Raw genomic sequence first — 23,681 nt, 5'->3', positions numbered from 1 at the left:
TGTCTAGTTTACATTACCTAAATTTGATGCATAGATAAGCATGATTATCCGGTGTTTAAATTAAACACATTGTAAAATGTCAGCCATGTGGAGCGTATTCGCTGGCAGTCACCATTAACACATTTTGCACACAAAAAATGTTGCCAAAAAACTCCAATTATTGGCGAAAATTATTTGCGAAAAAATTTTAACGGTTCAATGTCATCGTTCTTGTTTATTTTTCTCTGGCTTCTCTTGACTTTTTCACTTTCATTCTACATGAAAGGGATTTGAAATTTAGTTTGTTTGCAAATATTGAAAGTGTCTAAAAAAATGTTTTGATGAAAGGCTTGATGAAATAGAAATTGACCATGGGGAAACCCTGGCCATGGGTTAAGATATGAATAGTGAGCCTAATGAACAAGCTGAAAAGTTATATTGAAACAAGCAGCTGATATTCTATTACGTCTATAATAAGCTGAAAACTGATAGAAGTGTTTTCTTGATACAAAATATAGGTGTTTCAGTTTTTAAAGGGGCATTAGCTGTCAGACTCATGTTCACTGATTTGAGTTATAACCTACTAAAACGTATATCCAAATTACAAAAACTCTAAAATAAACAATTAATAATTGTTTCACTTTCAATGTTGACATTCTTTACCTTTTAATAGCTGAATACACGCGTAACCCATCTCCAGCTAAGGGGTTAAATTGAAGGTCACATGAATATGCCGCAGAGGTTCCGAAGGTTATTGGACCTCATTGTCTTTTAGTACAGTAATTGTTCAAGCATTACTGGTCCAGTCAGTTTTTGAGCAGTCTTTTACATTATGAGTATTACAAAATTCTTGCATCTACACTGGTCATTTGGTCCAGTAATTGATGACATTTTACTGGACCAAACCATTTATAACTGGACATTGCCACATGTCTGACGGACCTTGGGAATGACTGAATATTGATTCAATGAGGTCAAATTATTCACTTGTAAGTGAATAATTCATCAGCGATGTTTCTTAGCTTATTTTGACAAAATTGAGCCAAACTGGCTAATAGAAGCAAATTATTATTTCTCTTTTTCACTTTCACTGATGATTGAACAAAAAAAATCTTATTTAATTTTTTTTTTACATCTTGTAGCTAATGCCCCTTTAAACGTTGCCTAATAAAGTTGGTCCAACTTGATATTGTCACTTCAAATCTTAGTGACATCGTGAAGCTGTGATACAGGACTTTCCAATGTGCTTAGAAGATTGATATAGACATAGGAATACATGACAATATACAATTATTGACTTTTGATGAGGTTGATACATTAATCTATCAACCCCAGAGATATATTTACCGAGGCCAACGACAAAGGGTGAATGTCATATCTCTGGGGTTGATATTTCATTGTATCAACTGAAATCAAAAGTGAACAATTGTTTTATTATATGACTATTTAGCCTTCTCCAATTTTCTAGTATTTGCTCAAGATATTTTTTAAAAATGCTCCCTGTTTTTATACTAAATATACCATCTGCTTTGCAGTTGCTAATTTTCATATGTTGAAATAGTCAATAAAGTTTACTAAAAAAATACACGAAAAAAAGAAGAAAAAGAAAAAACAGGAATTTGTATGATATCATAAACCTACGACATTGACGTTGCCTTGGAATATCTATATTTAGGTACAGGGACGCTGTTCCAAATCTTATATTAACCTCTCGTGATTTTTTCCAAGATGAATATAATGTTTTATCAAAGAGGATTTCCTATGCTTTTAGCCAATGAGAAAACAGAAAATTTATAGTCATTTAATAATTGCAAATATAGAGGTTGACACTCTGAGCATTGCATTACACTATAATAGAAACACTACATTACCATTCAAACTGGTACCTATAGGGCTGGATTAAGGAACTAGTCCGTTCATATAGACTTACTGTTTTCTGTCAATTCTATCCTGTTGTGTTGAGCATCATAAAATTCCAGACCATTCAATCCAACATAGTATGGATCACCCCATGTTGTAATCATTTGTAACTGGTATATAACTAATTCTCAATTAAGGAAATACATAAATCAAAAACTTTCAATTTCAATGTTCAATGCTTTGGTCAAAGAAGACTCAAAAAATTAATTTAAATGTATAATCACATCTCTATTTATTCACACAAAATTAAGGTAAAAAAATTTTGAGAAATGATTACGGGTGAATAAATGTCAAAACTATTTTTATTGCTAAAATTTAGCCAGTTCTCTACCATAATAAGGATACATCCAGAGGGCATCTGGACATTCTCATATTCCTGACTAGCTTCATCTGTAGACATGGTAGATTTCCTGTAAGAGACAAGTTTGTCAATAGAGCTTATGTTATGTCTTGGTTCTGTTACCATGCCGACTCTACATAAGGCTGATTTATTCATTTATATAAAAATAAGAAGATGTGGTATGATTGCAAATGAGACAACTCTCCACAAGAGACCAAATGACATAGAAGTTTACAACTATAGGTCATCATATGGCCTTCAACAATGAGCAAAACCCATACAGCATAGTCAGCTATAAAAGGCTCAAAAATGACAAATGTAAAACAATTCAAACAAGAAAACTAACGACCTGATTTAAGTACAAAAGAATGAACGAAAAACAAATATGATATACAGCAACAAATGACAACCACTGAATTACAGGCTCCTGACTTGGGACAGGCACATACAGAATGTAGGTTGAAAATTCAAAGTCTATTATATGACATTGTCATTAGCTGTTTACAATGAAAATGAACAAAATATAAGTATTAAGTATTAATAGCAAAATCTATACTTAAGGATAAAATTTAATCAAGTTGCCCTCCTGGTCAAAGGCAATATCATGTAATTGAACCTGGATTTTTGTAAGTACAGACTAAGTATTCAAAGACATGAAAAAAGTCCAGTAGCAAATATAAGAATTAATTCCAATAGCATTCTAGGCAAAATATTGCTATTTCCCTACCCCTCCTGCAAATGGTCACAAAATATTTTGGCTTATAGTAACTAAATGTTCAATTGGGTTCATTCATTATGGCTTTCAGGAAACCACAATAGTTCTTAATGTGCTTTGAAAAGTGGAACTTGCTACTTCAAATTCCAATGTCACTATTTCATATAGTATTATCTATTAAAGTACAAACTAAGAGAAACTATTTCAAAGAATGTGCGTTTCAAAGAAAATGTGAGCAAGGAATTGCCAAACAAATCAATTATTTAGCTTTTTCAAACATGAATTCACACAAAAACTTGGAGAATTATCTAATGTTGGTTGATGTTATAAATAGGAATGTTAAAAGAAAATAGACACACAAATACCTACTCATCGTCACTGTAAATAAATCATATGTTACTCAACATTATTTATGAAATTATTATAAAAAACTTAGCATAATTCATACAGTGCTTCCCCCCCCCCCCCTCCCCCCCAAAGATATAAAATCTTAAATCACAAAAATAAACACAATAAACTTTCAGTTTGCAAATAATCATCTAAAGAAAAAGACAAATACCGAGTTGACAAATTTTTCTACCAAAGGTCTTTTTGATGGATGGACAAACAGAATGATAAGACTGTGTCAAACTTTTACTAAACCTGCTTTCGTCCTTGGCATGGCAGTTAAATAGATAATGAATAGTCCTTCTAATTACAGGTCACATTTTATCTTTAAAATAATTCAATAATTACCTGAGATGTTTAGATTCAGACTTTGATACTGTTGGTTGTGGTGGCTTGGTTTGTGGAGCAAAACTTATTTCTTGAGCAAAGTCAAAATGGCAGACACCAGGACCCTTTCTTATCAGATATCCTTCTGGCGGAGACACTTGTTTATCATCTATTGTTACATGAACAATTCTGGCCTAGGATAAATAAATGATTTTCAAATAAAAATATACATTTCTTTTCACATGAATTTCAGCAGCCATTCAAGAATAAATTTTTTTTCTGTAAAAGTTTGAAGCTTTTAAAATACTGCATTATATGCATTTTGTCTTTGCTGCTGACAGTATGGTTTAAGGCTGTTATAATATCAGTCAAAATGCAGCCCAGTCTGAAAGATAATGACTCATAATATTCAAGTCGGATGAAGCATATATTGGCATAGTATCATTTTTTTTAATTACTCGCATTCAGAGGAAAAATTAAAATTATTGAAAACACACAATTTTAGGGGATTTACAGTCCTCTCTGTAAACACCCTATTTACTATGTTGTACATTTACACTTGGTCTTTATAAAGTTACCATACAATGCATACATACCCCTCTATAGGTATCCTCCCTGCTTTTGTTGTAGTTCCACACCCTCAGTCCCGATATCATTTGAGTCTGACTGAATTCTATTGATAACGTGTGATTTTGTCCCTCTGTAAATGGTATCATCCACATGTGTTCATCTGATGTTGTCAAATTGTTATTGTCTATCACTCTGAAAAGAGTAAATACATATTGTAAATTTATATTTTGGTTTTGTGACTAAATCTTTATAGGAACAAATTATTACCTATTTAACGAAAACAAAAAAAGACCGATTAATTAAGGCTGTGATAAAACTAAACTCGACTAATATTACCTAAAATTTATGTTTTTAAAGCATACAGTAAACAGCCAAATCACAAGGGCCATTACTGGCCCAAATTTTTTTAACATATATTGCACAAGTAAATTGTTGTTGAAATCCTTCATTATTAAATATGGCTTTAAAGTTATTTTGGTGTCTGTATCATTATGATATGATTTAGACATCATAATTGCTAAAGCAGTCCTGATGTACAGATTTTTTTTTTTTTTTTAACAAGTCTTGTCTTTGAAAACATTGAAATCATGCATTAATTAGGAAATAATTGTAAAAGAAGTTTGTAATAAAATTGAAAATTCCCATAAAATATAATTTGGTGAACATGAAATTGGAATAGTTTTTGTAGAGTTTCAAAAAAATGTATGTTACAGTAATATCATCGCGGTTTCAACTAAGAGAGTGAAAAGAAAGGTAATATAAAAGAATCCAGTTGGATTATTGGTATACTTACTTATCAAGTGTTCTGTCGTCATTTTCATGTCCAGGAAGTGAGTGTAGATCTCTAGGACTACCATTCATCATGTTGATATTCACAGGTAATGCCTCTCCATCTCTACCCACAACCTCTAACCCAGTTAGTCCCAAATAATGCATATCTCCCCAAGTGGCAGTGAAACTAAGCAACAGTTCTGAAAAACAAACAAATAATTCATGGCTACCTTTTATGAGAATGAAATCGTCAAAATTTGTGAGAGACAAAGGTATATCTCACAAATGTGGCAGTGTAGTTAAATACTGTGGATTCACTATAATTCTTAGGATACTCATTTTGTGGATTTTGTGGATAAAAGTGAATCAAGTATTTAAGTGTTCAAATGAAGTACACATTTTCTATAGGCTTGTATGCAGACTTTGGTAAACCACAATTTCAAATATCCATGAAAATACAATTTTTCTTCAAACCATGAAAATTAGTAACTACGAAAATAAATGAATCCAGAGTTATAATTCTGAAAAAAAACCAATAACAGTATAGTTAATCACTTTTTTATTGATACTGTTGTATGCAAACAATAGAACATTTTTAATTGTGACAAAAAGATTTCAATATTAAGAAAGAAAAAAATATTAATGTAATAATGCATGTTAATTGATATCTTTGACATCATCTATCTAAAACTGTTCCCTTTATTTAACCAAATTTTCCAGAAAACAAACTCATATTTTTTTAAGTTACATCAGAAATTCAGTTTGTATTTGGAGAACTTAAATCATAATTGAAACTGAATTCATAAATCAGTGTTATTGGGTTGCTGTCACATTGAGATATATCCCACATTTCTACTTTAATTGATCAATCTGTTTGAAAACAAATCTGTTGACTCTGTCTCATTGAGATCCCAAATTTCTACTTTAATTGATCAATCTGTTTAAAAACAAATCTGTTGACTGATAGACAAGTTAATACTATTCTTGAAGCATTACATAAAAAAACTTGTTAAAATTAGGTAAGAAGCTTGCCATCTATATTGTAATTTATATTTACTTTCACCACTAAACAAAATAACCCCTCCCATAGTAGATTGTAGATGTTAAGATGATTTACTGCCATTAATATATTATTTCATACTTACTTTTCCCTTTGAACACAATAACATCTCCCTCCGTGACCATACTTGTTGCAGGTCTTGGAGGTAAAGGTGATGTGCTGCCATCTATATTGCCAACTGCTCTTGTGAATGGTCTATTCTATAAAAAGAATTAAGACGTCAATACTTTAACTGTCTGAGGGGAAAACTAGAAAACTGAATATGCCATCTACCATAACCATATTATGCAAAAATAAATTGTATTTTTATCTTTTACAAATAACCAAAGTTTTAAGTTAATAGTACAAAAAGATAAGCTTACTTCATCTCCAGCATCAGCTGTTCTGGGTCTTTCAAACGGCACATCATCTGGTTCATCACTGTCAAACATTTCACCCTCATACGCATCATCATTACGTGATACACATTCTAATATGTTCTCATCTGTCGTGAACAGTATTGTCTGAAAAATATATAATGAATAATGGATGGATAGATGACTGTTTTAAGTCCATTGGCAAATTAAATGCATATTAAGGGTGAGAACATATTATGTAATATGAACCAGGCTTTGTACTAGACCGACAATCTGAGCTGGATCTTTAACGTGCTAGTTTACAAGGTAACAATGAACAGGAACACCTACCCAGACACATACCAAGGGCTGACTAGTCTTTTCCTTATTCCTAAATGCTTCGTGCCTAGAGGAGAAGCAGTAATTACCAATTGTTTGATACGACCCAGCCAGGGATTTAACTGACAACCTCCTGCACTCTATGTGAACACGGTGATAAAAGCCTTACCATGAAGTGTTTAACTTATATTCTCATTGAGATTACCCAATATTGTTGATTGACTTACATTTTTTTGTAAATGATTCAACATCATAAGTTATAAACTCGAATACAGTCAAAATGTTGTATTTTTATTACAACCAATCTATCTATAAGTAATACAATATGTCACATTGGGCTGTTTTAAAAAAGATATATTTTTTATCAAATATTTATACTACAAAATATTAGCGATGAGCTTAAACTAAAAACTGAGTAGTTTCATATCTTTTTTTTTAATTCCACTACATCTCTACCTGATTTGTATTACTTACATCACCAAATGCTTCTGTCCCTCCTTCTATTCCTCCACATGCTCTCTCTATCTCTCCTTTAAATATCTCACTTTTATCTAATGTAATAATAACATATTTGGCACCACGATAAGAATGTATTCTGGATTTATTGTAATTCTGTAAAAAAATATATATCAGTTAATTCATAGAAAATAGAAAAATGCAGAACAAATAAATTTGACCAATTGTAGACATGTATTTAGCACTAACTAAATTAGTTTTAGGAATGTATGATAATCCCTGTTTGGAACACCTCTTAAGTTCTCACTCGATTTAAATGAATAATATATGACCAATATCTGTAAATAGTGCATCAACCTCCACACAGTATCAGCATGGTATGATTAAATGACTATCACTTGGTAAAAATCAAACCTTTTAGACTGTGTGCCCTATAGGATTTTGTAATTTTAATAAAAATACTATTCATACTCCACAAAATGAAGCTGTCCTTTTATTGTAGTCACCTTCTATATATCTTTGTTTTTTTTTTAAATCTTTGGCTCTGAACATTCTTGACAAAATTGCTCCAAAAAAACCATTGGAAAGCAGCAAAATACTTATGGATGACTTTTATTGATACCTTTGCTTTAATTGTATTAAAATGTCAATTAAATATTTTTTCCAGTAAAAAGGTACTACCAATTTTTATATCATTCGAAAATGTGTATAGGGAAAAAGGCTTCTTACCCATATCCTCATTAAAGCTATTTTACAAGGTTTATCAAAAGTCAGGTTAATATAATTATGTTTTCCTTCTGTAAAGGGAGCTAACCACATATGAACATCATCTCTGGTTCTGTTGACTCCATCTAAGACATTAGAAATGACACGTGGATCTTTGTTGTACTCATCTAAGATGTTAATGTCTGAGGGTTCTGCTGATATCTACAATATAAAGTAATGATAAATATATTGATTTTATGTATGAAAGTTAAAATAAAGGCATGGATCAAGGATTTAAGGTAAGTGGGGGCATGATCATAACAATTTTTTACAAGTTTTATGACCAAAAAAGATAGAAAATTTAGTTCTGATTTTTGGTGGTACATGCCAATTGCCCCATTTATCAGAATGATTTGGGTCTCACCAACATAAATGTTATCTATCCAAGATGAATCAGTACTATATTATTACCTTTGATACTGTAACTGCATCCCCTGTAGATGTAAACAACTGGATCCCTGTTAGACCAACATAATGTCTATCACCCCAGGTTGATATGATATCAATAACCAAGCTTTTACCATATGGCAGTTCTGGTATGATGAAATCTTCATCCCTGGAAAGTAAATGACTTGAAATTCAAGGATCATACAATATCAATAAATATACTTACAAGATTAAAACTTCATAATAAAAAGATTTATAAACATGTACAAATGTATGTGAAATCAAGTATTGAAAGGATATGAGTATCAGTTACTACAGTCTGACCAAGGGAGTGGTTCTTTTCAAATAAAAAGTAATAAGATAAAAAAACACTCTCCATGCAAAAAAAAAAATAAAAATCTATCACATGCAATTCTTAATCTTAATGTCAGCAGGGTGTCACTTACAGGCTTTACAATTAAAGTGAACAAGTGATCAATCAACATTTAAAATAAAGTTACATCCATCCACACTTAACCCCTTAAGGACTGAAAAAAATGTTTGGTTAAGATGGGTGTTCAGTTTATACAGGTTGAAAATTGTTAATACCACAGTCACAGTTACCAAAGTCTTGCTTAAACATGACTTAAACCCAGGCAAGACAAAAAGTATTATATAAGGATGTTCATGTAGCAGTATTTTAACTGCAAGTTATCTACCATAAAATTACGTATATCTTCATAAAGATATGAGATTATTAAATTCAATATTTGACTGCAGTCAAAACATAATACCTAAATTTGACTGCCCGGACGAGGTCTAATATTTAGCATGTAACATAATATACATAGATGATAATGCAATTTTATAAACCAATAATGAAAAAGCAGGATGTTGGAAAATCATTAAAAACCTCTAGGTAAAAAGTAAAATCACAAAAATACTGAACTCTGAGGAAAATTCAAAACGGAAAGTCCCTAATCAAATGGCAAAATCAAAAGCTCAGACACATCAAAATCAAAAGCTCAAACAAATCAAACGAATGGATGTCAAGTTTTATCTTTGTCTAACCATACGCCATTTTCAACAAGTAAGACAAAAACATTGATGAACATTACAAAATGGTGTAAATTATCTATAACGAAAACCAGTGACTTAGTTTAACATATAATCTACTTCAGGATATGTTCCTTCAATAAAGAATACTACTTCTACCAAATACATACCCAGGAACTTCATTTAAGATAGAATCCACTAAATCATCATCTTCTTCCTGGATAGGGGCTTCTTTTGGTATCTGTTTCTTTGATGGATTCAGATATTCATCTAATGAATCATCTGTAACAGAAAGTTCAGTTGTACGAAATTAGAGTCCACAGCCAGTCACAGTTCATATTGAAGTAAAAAAAAATGATGCAAGTCATTAAAGTGTGTAATCCTTACTACTTGAATTTGATAAACAAATTTTAAAAAGATAATGATTTGCTATGTTTATTGCTGTTAACCATGCCATCTAAAGTCATCAACTCTTATTACAAATAAATTTCATAAAGATCTAACATTTCTATTAGTATTATAATACAAATGTTTTTCATAATTCAATATTGAGAATAATATTTTTAAAGGAAGTAAAAACGTTCCAGAGAACATTATAATTCGATTATTACCATCTAAGTCCATAGAGATTCTGCCTTTCTGTTGTCTATCAAACATTGTCAGCGATCCCCATGATTCCTCAAGATTCTTTTTCTGATTTTCCCGCCATTTTGATCGGTTTTCCTTAATTTTCTGCATAGGTGTAGCTTTACCATCTTCTTTACTAGGCTCTGAACAAAAAAAATCTTTTTATGTATTTTCTAAATGTAAATTGTAATAAATCCCAACTACAGCAAAACTACAAGATACGTTTTTCATAGTAATTATTTCTATAACTGCAATAAAACTGGATTACATGTTTTACATAATGAATATTCAACATCTTTAATTATAATATACAACTAGAGGCTATCATGAGCCTGAATCACTCAATTGGCAATATATTATATATGCAAATTGATTTCTTACAGAACTTTTAGTAATAATGTTTTGTCTACCTGGCTTGACTTTATCAGCATCAAACACGGTCTTTAATTCTGATTTTCTGTAAAAATAAAAAAATAAAACAGTATTTAATGCATAGTTTACAATGTCAGAATTAAATAAGTGCTAAAAAGGAAAAATACTGCTATATATTAGACATAAGTAAGTCTTTTACTCCTTGCATATAACCATTTTTAAATTAACATGTGAATCCCACTAGAGATGATTTTTCACATCCAAAATAGAAGTTAAAATGTTTTTTTTCTAATTACTAAAAAGAATGGTCAAATCCAGATTAACAATAAATTAAAAGAATGGATTCAAACATTCCACAGTCAACAACAGTTTGCTCATTTATACACAATTTCACAATTATTCAGTGTTATACTAATGTATCTAAGAAATAGTACAAGCTATCTAATAAACTGCTTCGCTGAGCACAGCTGGATACGCCAGCAGAGGTCCAACCCTGAACAGTTGGGGCAAAAATGGACACAAATTTAAGCTTGATACAGGTCTGAATTTGGATTGTAATTAAATATTTGACATATTATAGGTTTCTGAAAAAATGTAGTCAAAGAACTTAAAATTGGTTATATGAATTGAATTTATATTCAATTCAAGATTTCTTGCTGTTGTGCAATACACTGTGCTGTTGCGCAATACTTAGTAAATCTGTTGTCAGACAATAAACAAATAAAGTTCAATTTCTTCTCAATGTCATATTTGAAATTTATGAAAATCAATAGGGAGATTACATCAATAGCTATAAATAATTCAAAGTTTCATGAGAACTGCTGAAAGCATTTTTGATTTATTGTCCAAAAACTGGAAAATCCCCCCTTTTTTAATGAATAAAACCCCATAACTCAGAAATGTAAAATCTAAAATTTATAAAATTCTAAAGGGAGCTTACATCAACAGATATAAACAATTCACCAAAGTTTCATGAGAACTGCTGAAATCATTTTTTAGTTATTGTCCGAAAACTGGAAAATCCCCCTTTTTTTTATGAATAAAACCCTGTAACTCGGAAACGTTAAATCTAAAATTTATAAAAATCCAAAAGGGAGCTCATGTCAATAGATATAAAGAATTCATCAAAATTTCTTGCAAGTTGGTGAAAGCATTCTTGAGTTATTGTCGGAAAACTGGAAAATCCCCCCTTTTTTAATGAATAAAACCCCAAAACTTGGAAACGGTAAATCTGAAATTTATAAAAAACGAAAGGGAGCTCACGTCAATAGATATAAACAATTCACAAAAGTTTCATGCATAATGGTTAAAGCTTTTTCGAGTTAATGTCCCACATGTTGACGACAGACGGACGGTCAACGGTATACCATAATACGTCCCGTAAACGGGCGTATAAAAATGAGTTTGTTTTTCTTCAATGAAGAACAAATCTATTGGAATCAAATCCTATTTAATGAATAGTAAGTTATTCATTCATAAGAAAAGCTTCAGTATTTGTAAATCTTTCAAGATAAGAATAGTCTTAACCTTTACTATCAATGTGACAGTGTGTATTTTACCTGAGTATCCTAACTATGCTATAACATATTTTTGATTTCAACCTTTATTTCAACATAGACAAGACCTTTGTGTAGCAAAGGAGGCTGTATGGTTATTTTTAGACATTAACATACATGTAACATCAAACCTAATAATTTCCAACGACTAATCAAGCCTTTGGCGACATTGGTGTTTATTATCAAAAGACTTGAATGGTTTTGAGTCAATATAACATCTCTATTTTCAGCTTACATGACTTACCAAGTTATTGGCCACATGGCTAATTCCTCATCTATGAGCATGTCTATTCTCAGCTTACATGACTTACCCTTTTTTTGGCCACATGGCTAATTCCTCATCTATGAGCATCTCTATTTTCAGCTGACATGACTAACCCAGTTTTTGACCACATGGCTAATTCCTCATCTATGAGCATGTCTATTCTCAGCTTACATGACTTACCCAGTTTTTGGCCACATGGCTAATTCCTCATCTATGAGCATCTCTATTTTCAGCTGACATGACTTACCCAGTTTTTGACCACATGGCTAATTCCTCATCTATGAGCATGTCTATTTTCAGCTCACATGACTTACCCAGTTTTTGACCACATGGCTAATTCCTCATCTATGAACATCTCTATTTTCAGCTTACATAACTTACCCACTTTTTGGCCACATGGCTAATTCCTCATCTATGAGCATGTCTAATCTCAGCTTACATGACTTACTCAGTTTTTGGCCACATGGCTAATTCCTCATCTATGAGCATGTCTATTTTCAGCTCACATGACTTATCCAGTTTTTGGCCACATGGCTAATTCCTCATCTATGAACATCTATAAACGACTAATCAAGCCTTTGGCGACATTGGTGTTTATTATCAAAAGACTTGAATGGTTTTGAGTCAATATAACATCTCTATTTTCAGCTTACATGACTTACCCAGTTATTGGCCATATGGCTAATTCCTCATCTATGAGCATGTCTATTCTAAGCTTACATGACTTAACCCTTTTTTTGGCCACATGGCTAATTCCTCATCTATGAGCATCTCTATTTTCAGCTGACATGACTAACCCAGTTTTTGACCACATGGCTAATTCCTCATCTATGAGCATGTCTATTCTCAGCTTACATGACTTACCCAGTTTTTGGCCACATGGCTAATTCCTCATCTATGAGCATCTCTATTTTCAGCTGACATGACTTACCCAGTTTTTGACCACATGGCTAATTCCTCATCTATGAGCATGTCTATTTTCAGCTCACATGACTTACCCAGTTTTTGACCACATGGCTAATTCCTCATCTATGAACATCTCTATTTTCAGCTTACATAACTTACCCACTTTTTGGCCACATGGCTAATTCCTCATCTATGAGCATGTCTAATCTCAGCTTACATGACTTACTCAGTTTTTGGCCACATGGCTAATTCCTCATCTATGAGCATGTCTATTTTCAGCTCACATGACTTATCCAGTTTTTGGCCACATGGCTAATTCCTCATCTATGAACATCTATAAACGACTAATCAAGCCTTTGGCGACATTGGTGTTTATTATCAAAAGACTTGAATGGTTTTGAGTCAATATAACATCTCTATTTTCAGCTTACATGACTTACCCAGTTATTGGCCATATGGCTAATTCCTCATCTATGAGCATGTCTATTCTCAGCTTACATGACTTACCCTTTTTTTGGCCACATGGCTAATTCCTCATCTATGAGCATCTCTATTTTCAGCTGACATGACTAACCCAGTTTTTGACCACATGGCTAATTCCTCATCTATGAGCATGTCTATTCTCAGCTTACACGACTTACCCAGTTTTTGGCCACATGGCTAATTCCTCATCTATGAGCATCTCTATTTTCAGCTGATATGACTTACCCAGTTTTTGACCACATGGCTAATTCCTCATCTATGAGCATGTCTATTTTCAGCTCACATGACTTACCCAGTTTTTGACCACATGGCTAATTCCTCATCTATGAACATCTCTATTTTCAGCTTACATAACTTACCCACTTTTTGGCCACATGGCTAATTCCTCATCTATGAGCATGTCTAATCTCAGCTTACATGACTTACTCAGTTTTTGGCCACATGGCTAATTCCTCATCTATGAGCATGTCTATTTTCAGCTCACATGACTTATCCAGTTTTTGGCCAAATGGCTAATTCCTCATCTATGAACATCTCTATTTTCAGCTTACATAACTTACCCACTTTTTGGCCACATGGCTAGTTCCTCATCTATGAGCATGTCTATTCTCAGCTTACATGACTTACCCAGTTTTTGGCCACATGGCTAATTCCTCATCTATGAGCATGTCTATTTTCAGCTCACATGACTTACCCAGTTTTTGGCCACATGGCTAGTTCCTCATCTATGAGCATGTCTATTCTCAGCTTACATGACTTACCCAGTTTTTGGCCACATGGCTAATTCCTCATCTATGAGCATGTCTATTTTCAGCTCACATGACTTACCCAGTTTTTGGCCACATGGCTAATTCCTCATCTATGAGCATGTCTATATCATCCTGCTTAGTCTGATACATGTGGTCGTCATTTTTAACAGGTGCTTGATTGACAGGGGTTCCCTGTCTACTGGATGGAGGACCCTCAAATGGACCTGTTGGACAAACAAATAAGTCATATGGTCATCATTTTCAATAGGGGCTCTCTGTTCTCATCTTCCACAAGATGGAACCTCATATAAACCAGCACAGGGCAATATTTAATCATGCAGTTATTACTTTTAACAGGTACTTGTTTGTCAATAACAAGCTAGAAACTGAAACTATTTGGTTGGACTGGCTATTTTTTTTTATAAATTTTTAAAGATATATGATTTTTCTTAATCAGCTGGATATTGTAAATTGAGAAACTTCTATAGAAATTCAGTGCAATAAGTCTAAACTGTCTTATTTAATCTTTTACAAATGATTCCATGTTAATATCTGCTTGGTTTCAAGAGTGCATGTCTTATAGCTAAACTTCATTTTTTGTTGTACTATAAGGAATGTACAATTTCTCTCCTTTTACATTGATATAATTTTTGCTGCTTGCAAATATTTTAACTTTTACTTGACTTGACATTGACATTAAAGAAACAAAAGACCAGCATCTTTGCACTCCTCCTTTTTTATTCTTTTCCTTAGTTTTTTTTATGTTGTTTCATGTGTCTCTTTCCTATATCCCATTCAGATATTAATTTGAAATTAATTTATTTTCATTTATTTAGATAAATCTTGTTTGTTAAGAGTAGTACCTTACCAGATAAATCTTCATTCTTTAACCAAGATGGTGGTCCTTTCTTTTTACTTGGATCTGGTTGCTGTCTATATAAGAAAAATATAAGCTGTGAAGACAAATTACTCTTTGAGGCACATATTTCTGTACAATAAATGTACTAGCATTATGGAAGCAAGCTGACACATGATAAGTACTGAAATCTGACAGAAACTAACCATCCAATCATCAATGGAACCACCAAAATATTATTGCTAATAGACTTTCTTTCAAAGAAATGGATTTCAACTGTCTTTTGTAGAAGCTGAATTTAAATACTAGGGGTCTGGGCCAGTATGAAACATTATCAAGAATAAACAGAACATCAGCTGATATAAAATAGAATTCTATTTTAATATCATTTTTTAACAATAGGTTAAGATCAATCCTTGGGCTGTTGATATACTGTCTTTGTCTGGAACCTATTTTAAGCCTCTAATGGGGGATGCTTCAACTGTCCTATCTTGTGTTCACTTTCATCAATGATCACTAATTATAAACAGCAAGGTACATGTGTAGCTTAATTGAATATTTCTGCAAGTCAAGAAAAATTAGGCATGTTCAACTTCTGAAAATTAGACAGCATGTTTAAAACTGAATTTGTTTACTATTTGAAGGATAGAAATACTTCTTTTAGTACATTTTGTAAGTCTATGACATATCATCAAATTCAGTGTCTAAGTCCAACCTTTGTAAGAATCTAAAATTTGAAAATTTTACAAAATTCAAATTTATAAATAGTAAATCTAGGATTCATTAATGAGAGTTTTTATAGACCCCTGCAAGGTTGTGTAAAATAAATAAGCAAACATTGGTATTTCTTTTACTTACTTGTGATTGAGTTGTTGAAGTTTCTGTATCATTGGAATGTCATCTTCACTTTGAGATAGAGTACTATGTTGAGACGGAGGGTCTAGAGGAGCTATATGGTCTGATGGAGGGTCCTTGATAGACTGAGGAGGGGCACTATATTGTGTTGTAGGCTCATGAACTGGTTCTGATGGCAATGCTGACTGGCTGCTAACCATTTCTTCCTTCTGAACAAGTGGAGACCTCCGCCCATCAGCACTGTGACAAACATATCGACAATTAGGATAATATTCACTATTAAATTCTTCATCACCCATTTCATATTTGTTTAACGGTGACACTGAACTTCCCATATAAAAATAGATATTTTGCAAGGTTTAGAAGACATCAAATAACAACTTCTAATGTAAATCAGTGGCTGGAATCTTATATCTCAAGAAACTAAATGCTCAAAGCTCTGGATTATTTGTCAGAAATACTGTCAACAAAAGAACAATTGAAACTTAAATCCTAGAAATAAATTGAAATCATCAATAATTTAAATAAGTAATCAACAGAGAGTTTGACCATTACAATCTCTGTATATCTGTAACGAGCACCTGTTGATATTAACTAATTGGATTTCAATGATTTATATTAAACGAAATAAATGCCATCACATACATTTACAGAATTAATTCTTACTATTATCATTCAACTATTGGTACATTTTCTCATTAAATGACTAGACCGCTGCCTTTAATAGTACTTTTAGGAATAATGCCGGTAATTGATTCTTTTATGTACAAAAGTCAGAGTACAAGCAGTTCAAACACTTTATGTCTCTTTGGAATATTGATAATTTTCACTATAAATATCTAATGAAATGTTTCTACAATTTTACAAATGATGATCTATCACATATCTTTTCCTTAAGCTTATCACCATAAGTCATTAATGATCTACACAGATTTTTCATGACTTTTAAGATATGAATATCTAATAATTATCATAAACAATATGTACAGTAGTTCTGAGCAGATCATAACAGGCCCATTTGAGCATGACCTTCTAGTTATGATCATTAGATTAACAGTGCCCATAACAGAATAACAGACCTATTCAGGTTTTATCATAAAATGCCCTTTTTTTTTACCAGAGTATACTAACCTATCTGAAAACTGTCTAGAGTCAGTTTCTGTTGATGAATGTCCATCCAGCTTGGCAGCCATACGTTTGGACTTTCTAGGGGTCCTGGACCCTTTATGTCTTCCTGGAAGCTTGCTTTCATCTGTAAACACAAAATACAACATCAATACCTAAAGATACAGAATGAATGTAAGGAGATGTGGTATGATTGCAATGACAACTATTCACCAGAGTTCAAATGAAGTGGATGTATGCAATTATAGGCCACTGAGCGGCTTTCAACAATGAGAAAAACCCATACCTTATAGGTCTGTTAAAGCAGGGGTGTCTAAGTTCAACTAACTTTTCGATCATGACTTCAATATATAGCTTTCTTCCTTGTGCATGATATACCCTCAAGTAGTGGTGAATAAGGTTTATTACACCAAAGGTGCATGATATACCTTCATGTAGTGGTGAATAAGGTTTATTACACCAAAGGTGCATGATATACCCTTGAGTAGTGGTGAATAAGGTTTATTACACAAAAGGTGCATGATATACCCTCGAGTAGTGGTGAATAAGGTTTATTACACCAAAGGTGCATGATATACCCTCACATAGTGGTGAACAAGTAAAACTGTGAGCTTCTGCTCACTGATGATACCCCCGCCGAAATATTTCGGTAAACAGGAAGTTGTTGAGTGATGAATCTGAAAACGCATCACACAGTGTAACTTACTTATATAAACCCTGAAACCAAATTTCAGAAATCCTTGTCAAGTAGTTCCTGAGAAAAATGTGACGAAAATTTTCAACTATGCTATCATGTGTAAAATAATACAAGTGTTCAGTAAACAGGAAGTTGTTGAGTGATGAATCTGAAAATGCATCACACGGTGTAACTTACTTATATAAACCCTGAAACCAAATTTCAGAAATCCTTGTCAAGTAGTTCCTGAGAAAAATGCGACGAAAATATTCATGGGACGGATGGATGGACTGATGGATGGACTGACGGAAGGACAGACAGAGGTAAAACAGTATACCCCCCTTTTTAAAGCGGGGGTATAATAATAAGGTTTATTACGCCAAAGGTGTATGATATTCTCTCGAGTAGTGGTGAATAAGGTTTATTACGCCAAAGGGTTTAGTTTATATGCACATGAGGGGCTAAGTAGAACTATGTTTTTGACATGTGCATGATATACCCTCAAGTAGTGGTGAATAAGGTTTATTACACCAAAGGGTTTAGTATATATGCACATGAGGGGTTAAGTAGAACTATGCTTTTGACCAGGATTGAAATGGTTACAGACTAATTACAGTGGTCTATATTTTCTCAAAAAGCCAAGCCACATAAAAATGCTGGAAATTCTTTTATTATGTTCAATTGAACTTCTTTTAACATTGCTAAGGATATATTGATCTTTATGTCTGACAAAACCTGATATATCTTTACTTATTTATTATTAACATGTTGAATTACTTGGTAGAAATGACTTAGATCAATAATTCATTAATTAACTGGTCTTCTAACTTAAGTCAGACTAGATGTTAAAGGTTCATTGATATCAATAAAGGTATTTCAAACAGAATTATCCATCAATGTCCTAATTGATATACAGAAACAGAACTAAAACATTCATTAAATAGGTTAGTATTCTCTGTTGAAAATATAAATGACATCACTGTAAACTAACCCTAGAATGGAGGGTAAGACATAACTGTAAACTAACCCTAGAATGGAGGGTAAGACATAACTGTAAACTAACCCTAGAATGGAGGGTAAGATATAACTGTAAACTAACCCTAGAATGGAGGGTAAGATATAACTGTAAAGTAACCCTAGAATGGAGGGTAAGACATCACTGTAAACTAACCCTAGAATGGAGGGTAAGATATAACTGTAAACTAACCCTAGAATGGAGGGTAAGATATAACTGTAAACTAACCCTAGAATGGAGGGTAAGATATAACTGTAAACTAACCCTAGAATGGAGGGTAAGACATCACTGTAAACTAACCCTAGAATGGAGGGTAAGATATAACTGTAAACTAACCCTAGAATGGAGGGTAAGATATAACTGTAAAGTAACCCTAGAATGGAGGGTAAGACATCACTGTAAAGTAACCCTAGAATGGAGGGTAAGACATCACTGTAAAGTAACCCTAGAATGGAGGGTAAGACATCACTGTAAACTAACCCTAGAATGGAGGGTAAGACATAACTGTAAAGTAACCCTAGAATGGAGGGTAAGATATAACTGTAAAGTAACCCTAGAATGGAGGGTAAGACATCACTGTAAAGTAACCCTAGAATGGAGGGTAAGACATAACTGTAAACTAACCCTAGAATGGAGGGTAAGACATCACTGTAAACTAACCCTAGAATGGAGGGTAAGACACCCAAAATTAATACCCTTATCTGACAGTAAAATTTACAATCATTCTAATATTTACCCAAATCTTATTTTAATGGTAAAATAATTTGTATGGCTCCAAGCCACAGTTGTTTTATATGCCTTTCAAAACATGTAGGAAAGTGTTAATTGGACATTGACACAAATGGGTCAATATCTTTAATTGTTTTTCCATAGGCGGTAATGGTAACGTTTTTTCCTGTAGCTCAGTCCATATCGTTAACTTGGATATGTATGATAGCTCGTTTCGAAGCTGTGACATTTTCACATATGTGGTTAAATTTTGTACGAAGTGAGATTACTTTTTCTGTAAATTAGCATACCCCGAACATCCTTTCGTGATGCGGCTCCTTGTGGTAAAAAATCCCTTTTTTAACACAATAAGTTCTTTGAAAATTTAATACTTTGAACACATTTAATAGCTCCATAGTTTTTACACATTTATTCTATATTCCTCTACTTTCCTAATCACCACAAATGGTTAAGCTCAGTCATTTGTAAAAAATAGAAACATGTCCAATATCACTACACAGAGATTTTTTGTTTACACACAACTTTTGAGTTTCTCATTTCGAGGCACATTAGGGATATTGACCCATATGTTTCAACCCTTCTGGGATTTTATATGTAGCCTTATGTTGGATAATGCGTCATTTACTCATTTAGCTGCCTCTAATTATAAGACTTAATGTCAATTGATGAGAGATATAAAAGCAATGACATTCCATTTATTCAATGCAGTTAAAACATATGTTTAAAAAATCAACTTCCAAAAAGTAAATAGACTTTTCCAGACAGGTCAAGTAATATTGTGTACAGTTCAGAACAAAAACTCTTCATTTCAGACTGCAATCCTGGTTAATTGATAAAATATACAAAAATGATGACTGCATACATTTTATGTCGCACATCGATACTAATATCATTACAAATGAGAGAACTATCCACTAAAAGACTAAGGATGTAAAGACTATGTACATCTTTTAACACTGTTTTTGTGAACTACCAGGTAATACAGTTTTAAGAAGAAGACATTGAATCCCAATCTTACCCTCATAATTGGTGATATGTGTGGCCTTTAATACTATCTTCTTCTTGTACATATTTATATCATCATCTGTACATTATTATTGAAATCATCCTTCACATGTAAATCCAGTTATACACTATCATCTTTTATTGTGCTAATACTTCATATCCAGATAAGTTTTATGTAGATAAAGTTAAAAAAACTTTAACAAAAGAATCTATACCAAATACTCCATTCATCCATAGAAAATAAAACTGAACTAAGGCCATACATAAAAAGTATCCCTGTAAAATCTATATAGATTTATATAGATTTCTTATTGACTAACTAAATCAATGTGTAATGTGTGATAAAGCTATCAAAGTCTTTTAAAAGCCTTGGTAAACATTCAGTATAAATTTTATCAAAACACCAACTATTTATGTTTTATATGAAGCCTATCGCATGTTAAGCATTTTGTTCAACTTGTCATTGAAACAGTTGGTATTTGCATTTTTGTTTAGCACCAAATATAACTATAGATTTATATAATGTATTTTAAGTGTATATGAGACCTATGAAGGTACGATCTGTATCAGACTTAAAGGTGAATGTCTATTGTTCTGTATGTCACTTTGTTACATTCATTGTACTTTATGGTATAATAACTCCATTCTAATCATTAAATCTAGCAAGGTGCTAACAAAATGGTTATAAGAGAACAATCTTTTAAGGTGTATTCACATTATAAACTTATAAGTGAAATTAAAATCAAATTTATATCCTGTTTATTTTTTCTATACCTGTAACTTTATTTTCGTATAACACAAAAAGACTGGTAGTTACATGTAGTTATAAAAAGGTATTATATTAGAACACACAAGAGAAGTCTCAAGAGATATCAACCTGTATGTACCATTTATGAACAGGTTCTTTCCACAGAGATAATCATATTACGAAAGGGGCATTTTTACAGTGTCCTTAAAGGGTTGTGATATAAAAATACTCTTTAGATATGCATTACCACGTTTCAATTGGGGGTTAATCTTTAATATTCAAATGGGATTTATTTTTCATAAGAGTTGATGGAAAACCTGTCAATGCACATAAGGAAATTCTGCCATAGATAAGTAGAATTATGTGGAGCACATATATATATATGTATATAACCTGTTCAATGAGTTGCACATGATTTTTATTTATTTCTTCAATAGGGGTTGCAGAAAAATTCTGTAATTAATCTTAATAATAGTTTGTTTTACTTGATTATTAAGAAGTATAAAAAAAAATTTTTTAGTTCAAAAAAGTTTATTTTTGAATTTTGTGGGTGATATACTTTGTTAACTCAAACTTTATTAATTAGCAGAGTATGATGAACATGGCAAAGGAAGTTGTTTTTGAATCAATACTGAAAAATACAGTAAAATTATTTAAGAAACTAAGTTCTCATTTATACACTTGCTTTTTTTTTCTATTCATTTGCCCTGTATCAATTCAAAGTTTGTCTTATAGTGGTTTATACATTGAAACTATTTTGAATCACTACACATTTTAATAAAGTCGGGTTATCTGCCTCATGTTATTCTATGTCTTTGTGCGATTCACTGAGATTCACTGAGCACTATCTTAAACAGTTTGGTTGTATGTAGGTTTTTCATCTGCTATCCCTGTTATATTTATATTATGAATGTTTTAATCGCTATAATTTGTTAAAAAAAAATAAAAAAATTGAAAATTGAGTAATCAATACCCAATTCACTGCCCATATTGACCCAGAACATGGTAGGATTATCATAATATGTTATTGCTAAGATATACCTGATTCACTGCCCATATTGACCCAGAACACGGTAGGATTATCATAATATGTTATTGCTAAGATATACCTGATTCACTGCCCATATTGACCCAGAACATGGTAGGATTATCATAATATGTTATTGCTAAGATATACCTGATTCACTGCCCATATTGACCCAGAACACGGTAGGATTATCATAATATGTTATTGCTAAGATATACCTGATTCACTGCCCATATTGACCCAGAACAGGGTAGGATTATCATAATATGTTATTGCTAATTAGATATACCTGATTCACTGCCCATATTGACCTTGAACACGGTAGGATTATCATAATATGTTATTGCTAATTAGATATACCTGATTCACTGCCCATATTGACCTTGAACACGGTAGGATTATCATAATATGTTATTGCTAAGATATACCTGATTCACTGCCCATATTGACCCAGAACACGGTAGGATTATCATAATATGTTATTGCTAAGATATACCTGATTCACTGCCCATATTGACCCAGAACAGGGTAGGATTATCATAATATGTTATTGCTAATTAGATATACCTGATTCACTGCCCATATTGACCCAGAACATGGTAGGATTATCATAATATGTTATTGCTAAGATATACCTGATTCACTGCCCATATTGACCCAGAACACGGTAGGATTATCATAATATGTTATTGCTAAGATATACCTGATTCACTGCCCATATTGACCCAGAACAGGGTAGGATTATCATAATATGTTATTGCTAATTAGATATACCTGATTCACTGCCCATATTGACCTTGAACACGGTAGGATTATCATAATATGTTATTGCTAATTAGATATACCTGATTCACTGCCCATATTGACCTTGAACACGGTAGGATTATCATAATATGTTATTGCTAATTAGATATACCTGATTCACTGCCCATATTGACCTTGAACACGGTAGGATTATCATAATATGTTATTGCTAATTAGATATACCTGATTCACTGCCCATATTGACCTTGAACACGGTAGGATTATCATAATATGTTATTGCTAATTAGATATACCTGATTCACTGCCCATATTGACCTTGAACACGGTAGGATTATCATAATATGTTATTGCTAATTAGATATACCTGATTCACTGCCCATATTGACATTGAACACGGTAGGATTATCATAATATGTTATTGCTAATTAGATATACCTGATTCACTGCCCATATTGACATTGAACACGGTAGGATTATCATAATATGTTATTGCTAATTAGATATACCTGATTCACTGCCCATATTGACATTGAACA

At 32.4% G+C, this 23,681-nt stretch overlaps 1 protein-coding gene across 1 annotated transcript in view; it reads right to left on the bottom strand.

Annotated features, from left to right (window-relative positions):
• Positions 1–23,681, bottom strand: part of LOC127710028 (katanin-interacting protein-like) — a 61,461-nt gene that overhangs the window by 9,668 nt on the left and 28,112 nt on the right. Inside the window, exons 16-32 of the mRNA XM_052215749.1 lie at positions 17,187–17,307; positions 16,059–16,295; positions 15,213–15,277; positions 14,424–14,568; positions 10,424–10,470; positions 9,998–10,156; positions 9,557–9,668; positions 8,376–8,520; positions 7,929–8,126; positions 7,218–7,355; positions 6,432–6,572; positions 6,155–6,269; positions 5,032–5,209; positions 4,265–4,430; positions 3,690–3,862; positions 2,245–2,309; positions 1,910–2,020 (exon numbers count right to left, since the gene is read on the bottom strand). Of these exons, the coding sequence (XP_052071709.1) occupies positions 1,910–2,020; positions 2,245–2,309; positions 3,690–3,862; positions 4,265–4,430; positions 5,032–5,209; positions 6,155–6,269; positions 6,432–6,572; positions 7,218–7,355; positions 7,929–8,126; positions 8,376–8,520; positions 9,557–9,668; positions 9,998–10,156; positions 10,424–10,470; positions 14,424–14,568; positions 15,213–15,277; positions 16,059–16,295; positions 17,187–17,307 (2,316 nt within the window). The remainder of the gene's footprint in view (positions 1–1,909; positions 2,021–2,244; positions 2,310–3,689; positions 3,863–4,264; positions 4,431–5,031; positions 5,210–6,154; positions 6,270–6,431; positions 6,573–7,217; positions 7,356–7,928; positions 8,127–8,375; positions 8,521–9,556; positions 9,669–9,997; positions 10,157–10,423; positions 10,471–14,423; positions 14,569–15,212; positions 15,278–16,058; positions 16,296–17,186; positions 17,308–23,681) is intronic.

The sequence above is a fragment of the Mytilus californianus genome, unplaced genomic scaffold (assembly GCF_021869535.1).
Source record: "Mytilus californianus isolate M0D057914Y unplaced genomic scaffold, xbMytCali1.0.p SCAF_7, whole genome shotgun sequence".
Lineage (NCBI taxonomy): Eukaryota > Metazoa > Mollusca > Bivalvia > Mytilida > Mytilidae > Mytilus > Mytilus californianus.
This window is presented reverse-complemented; position numbering and strand designations above follow the sequence as displayed.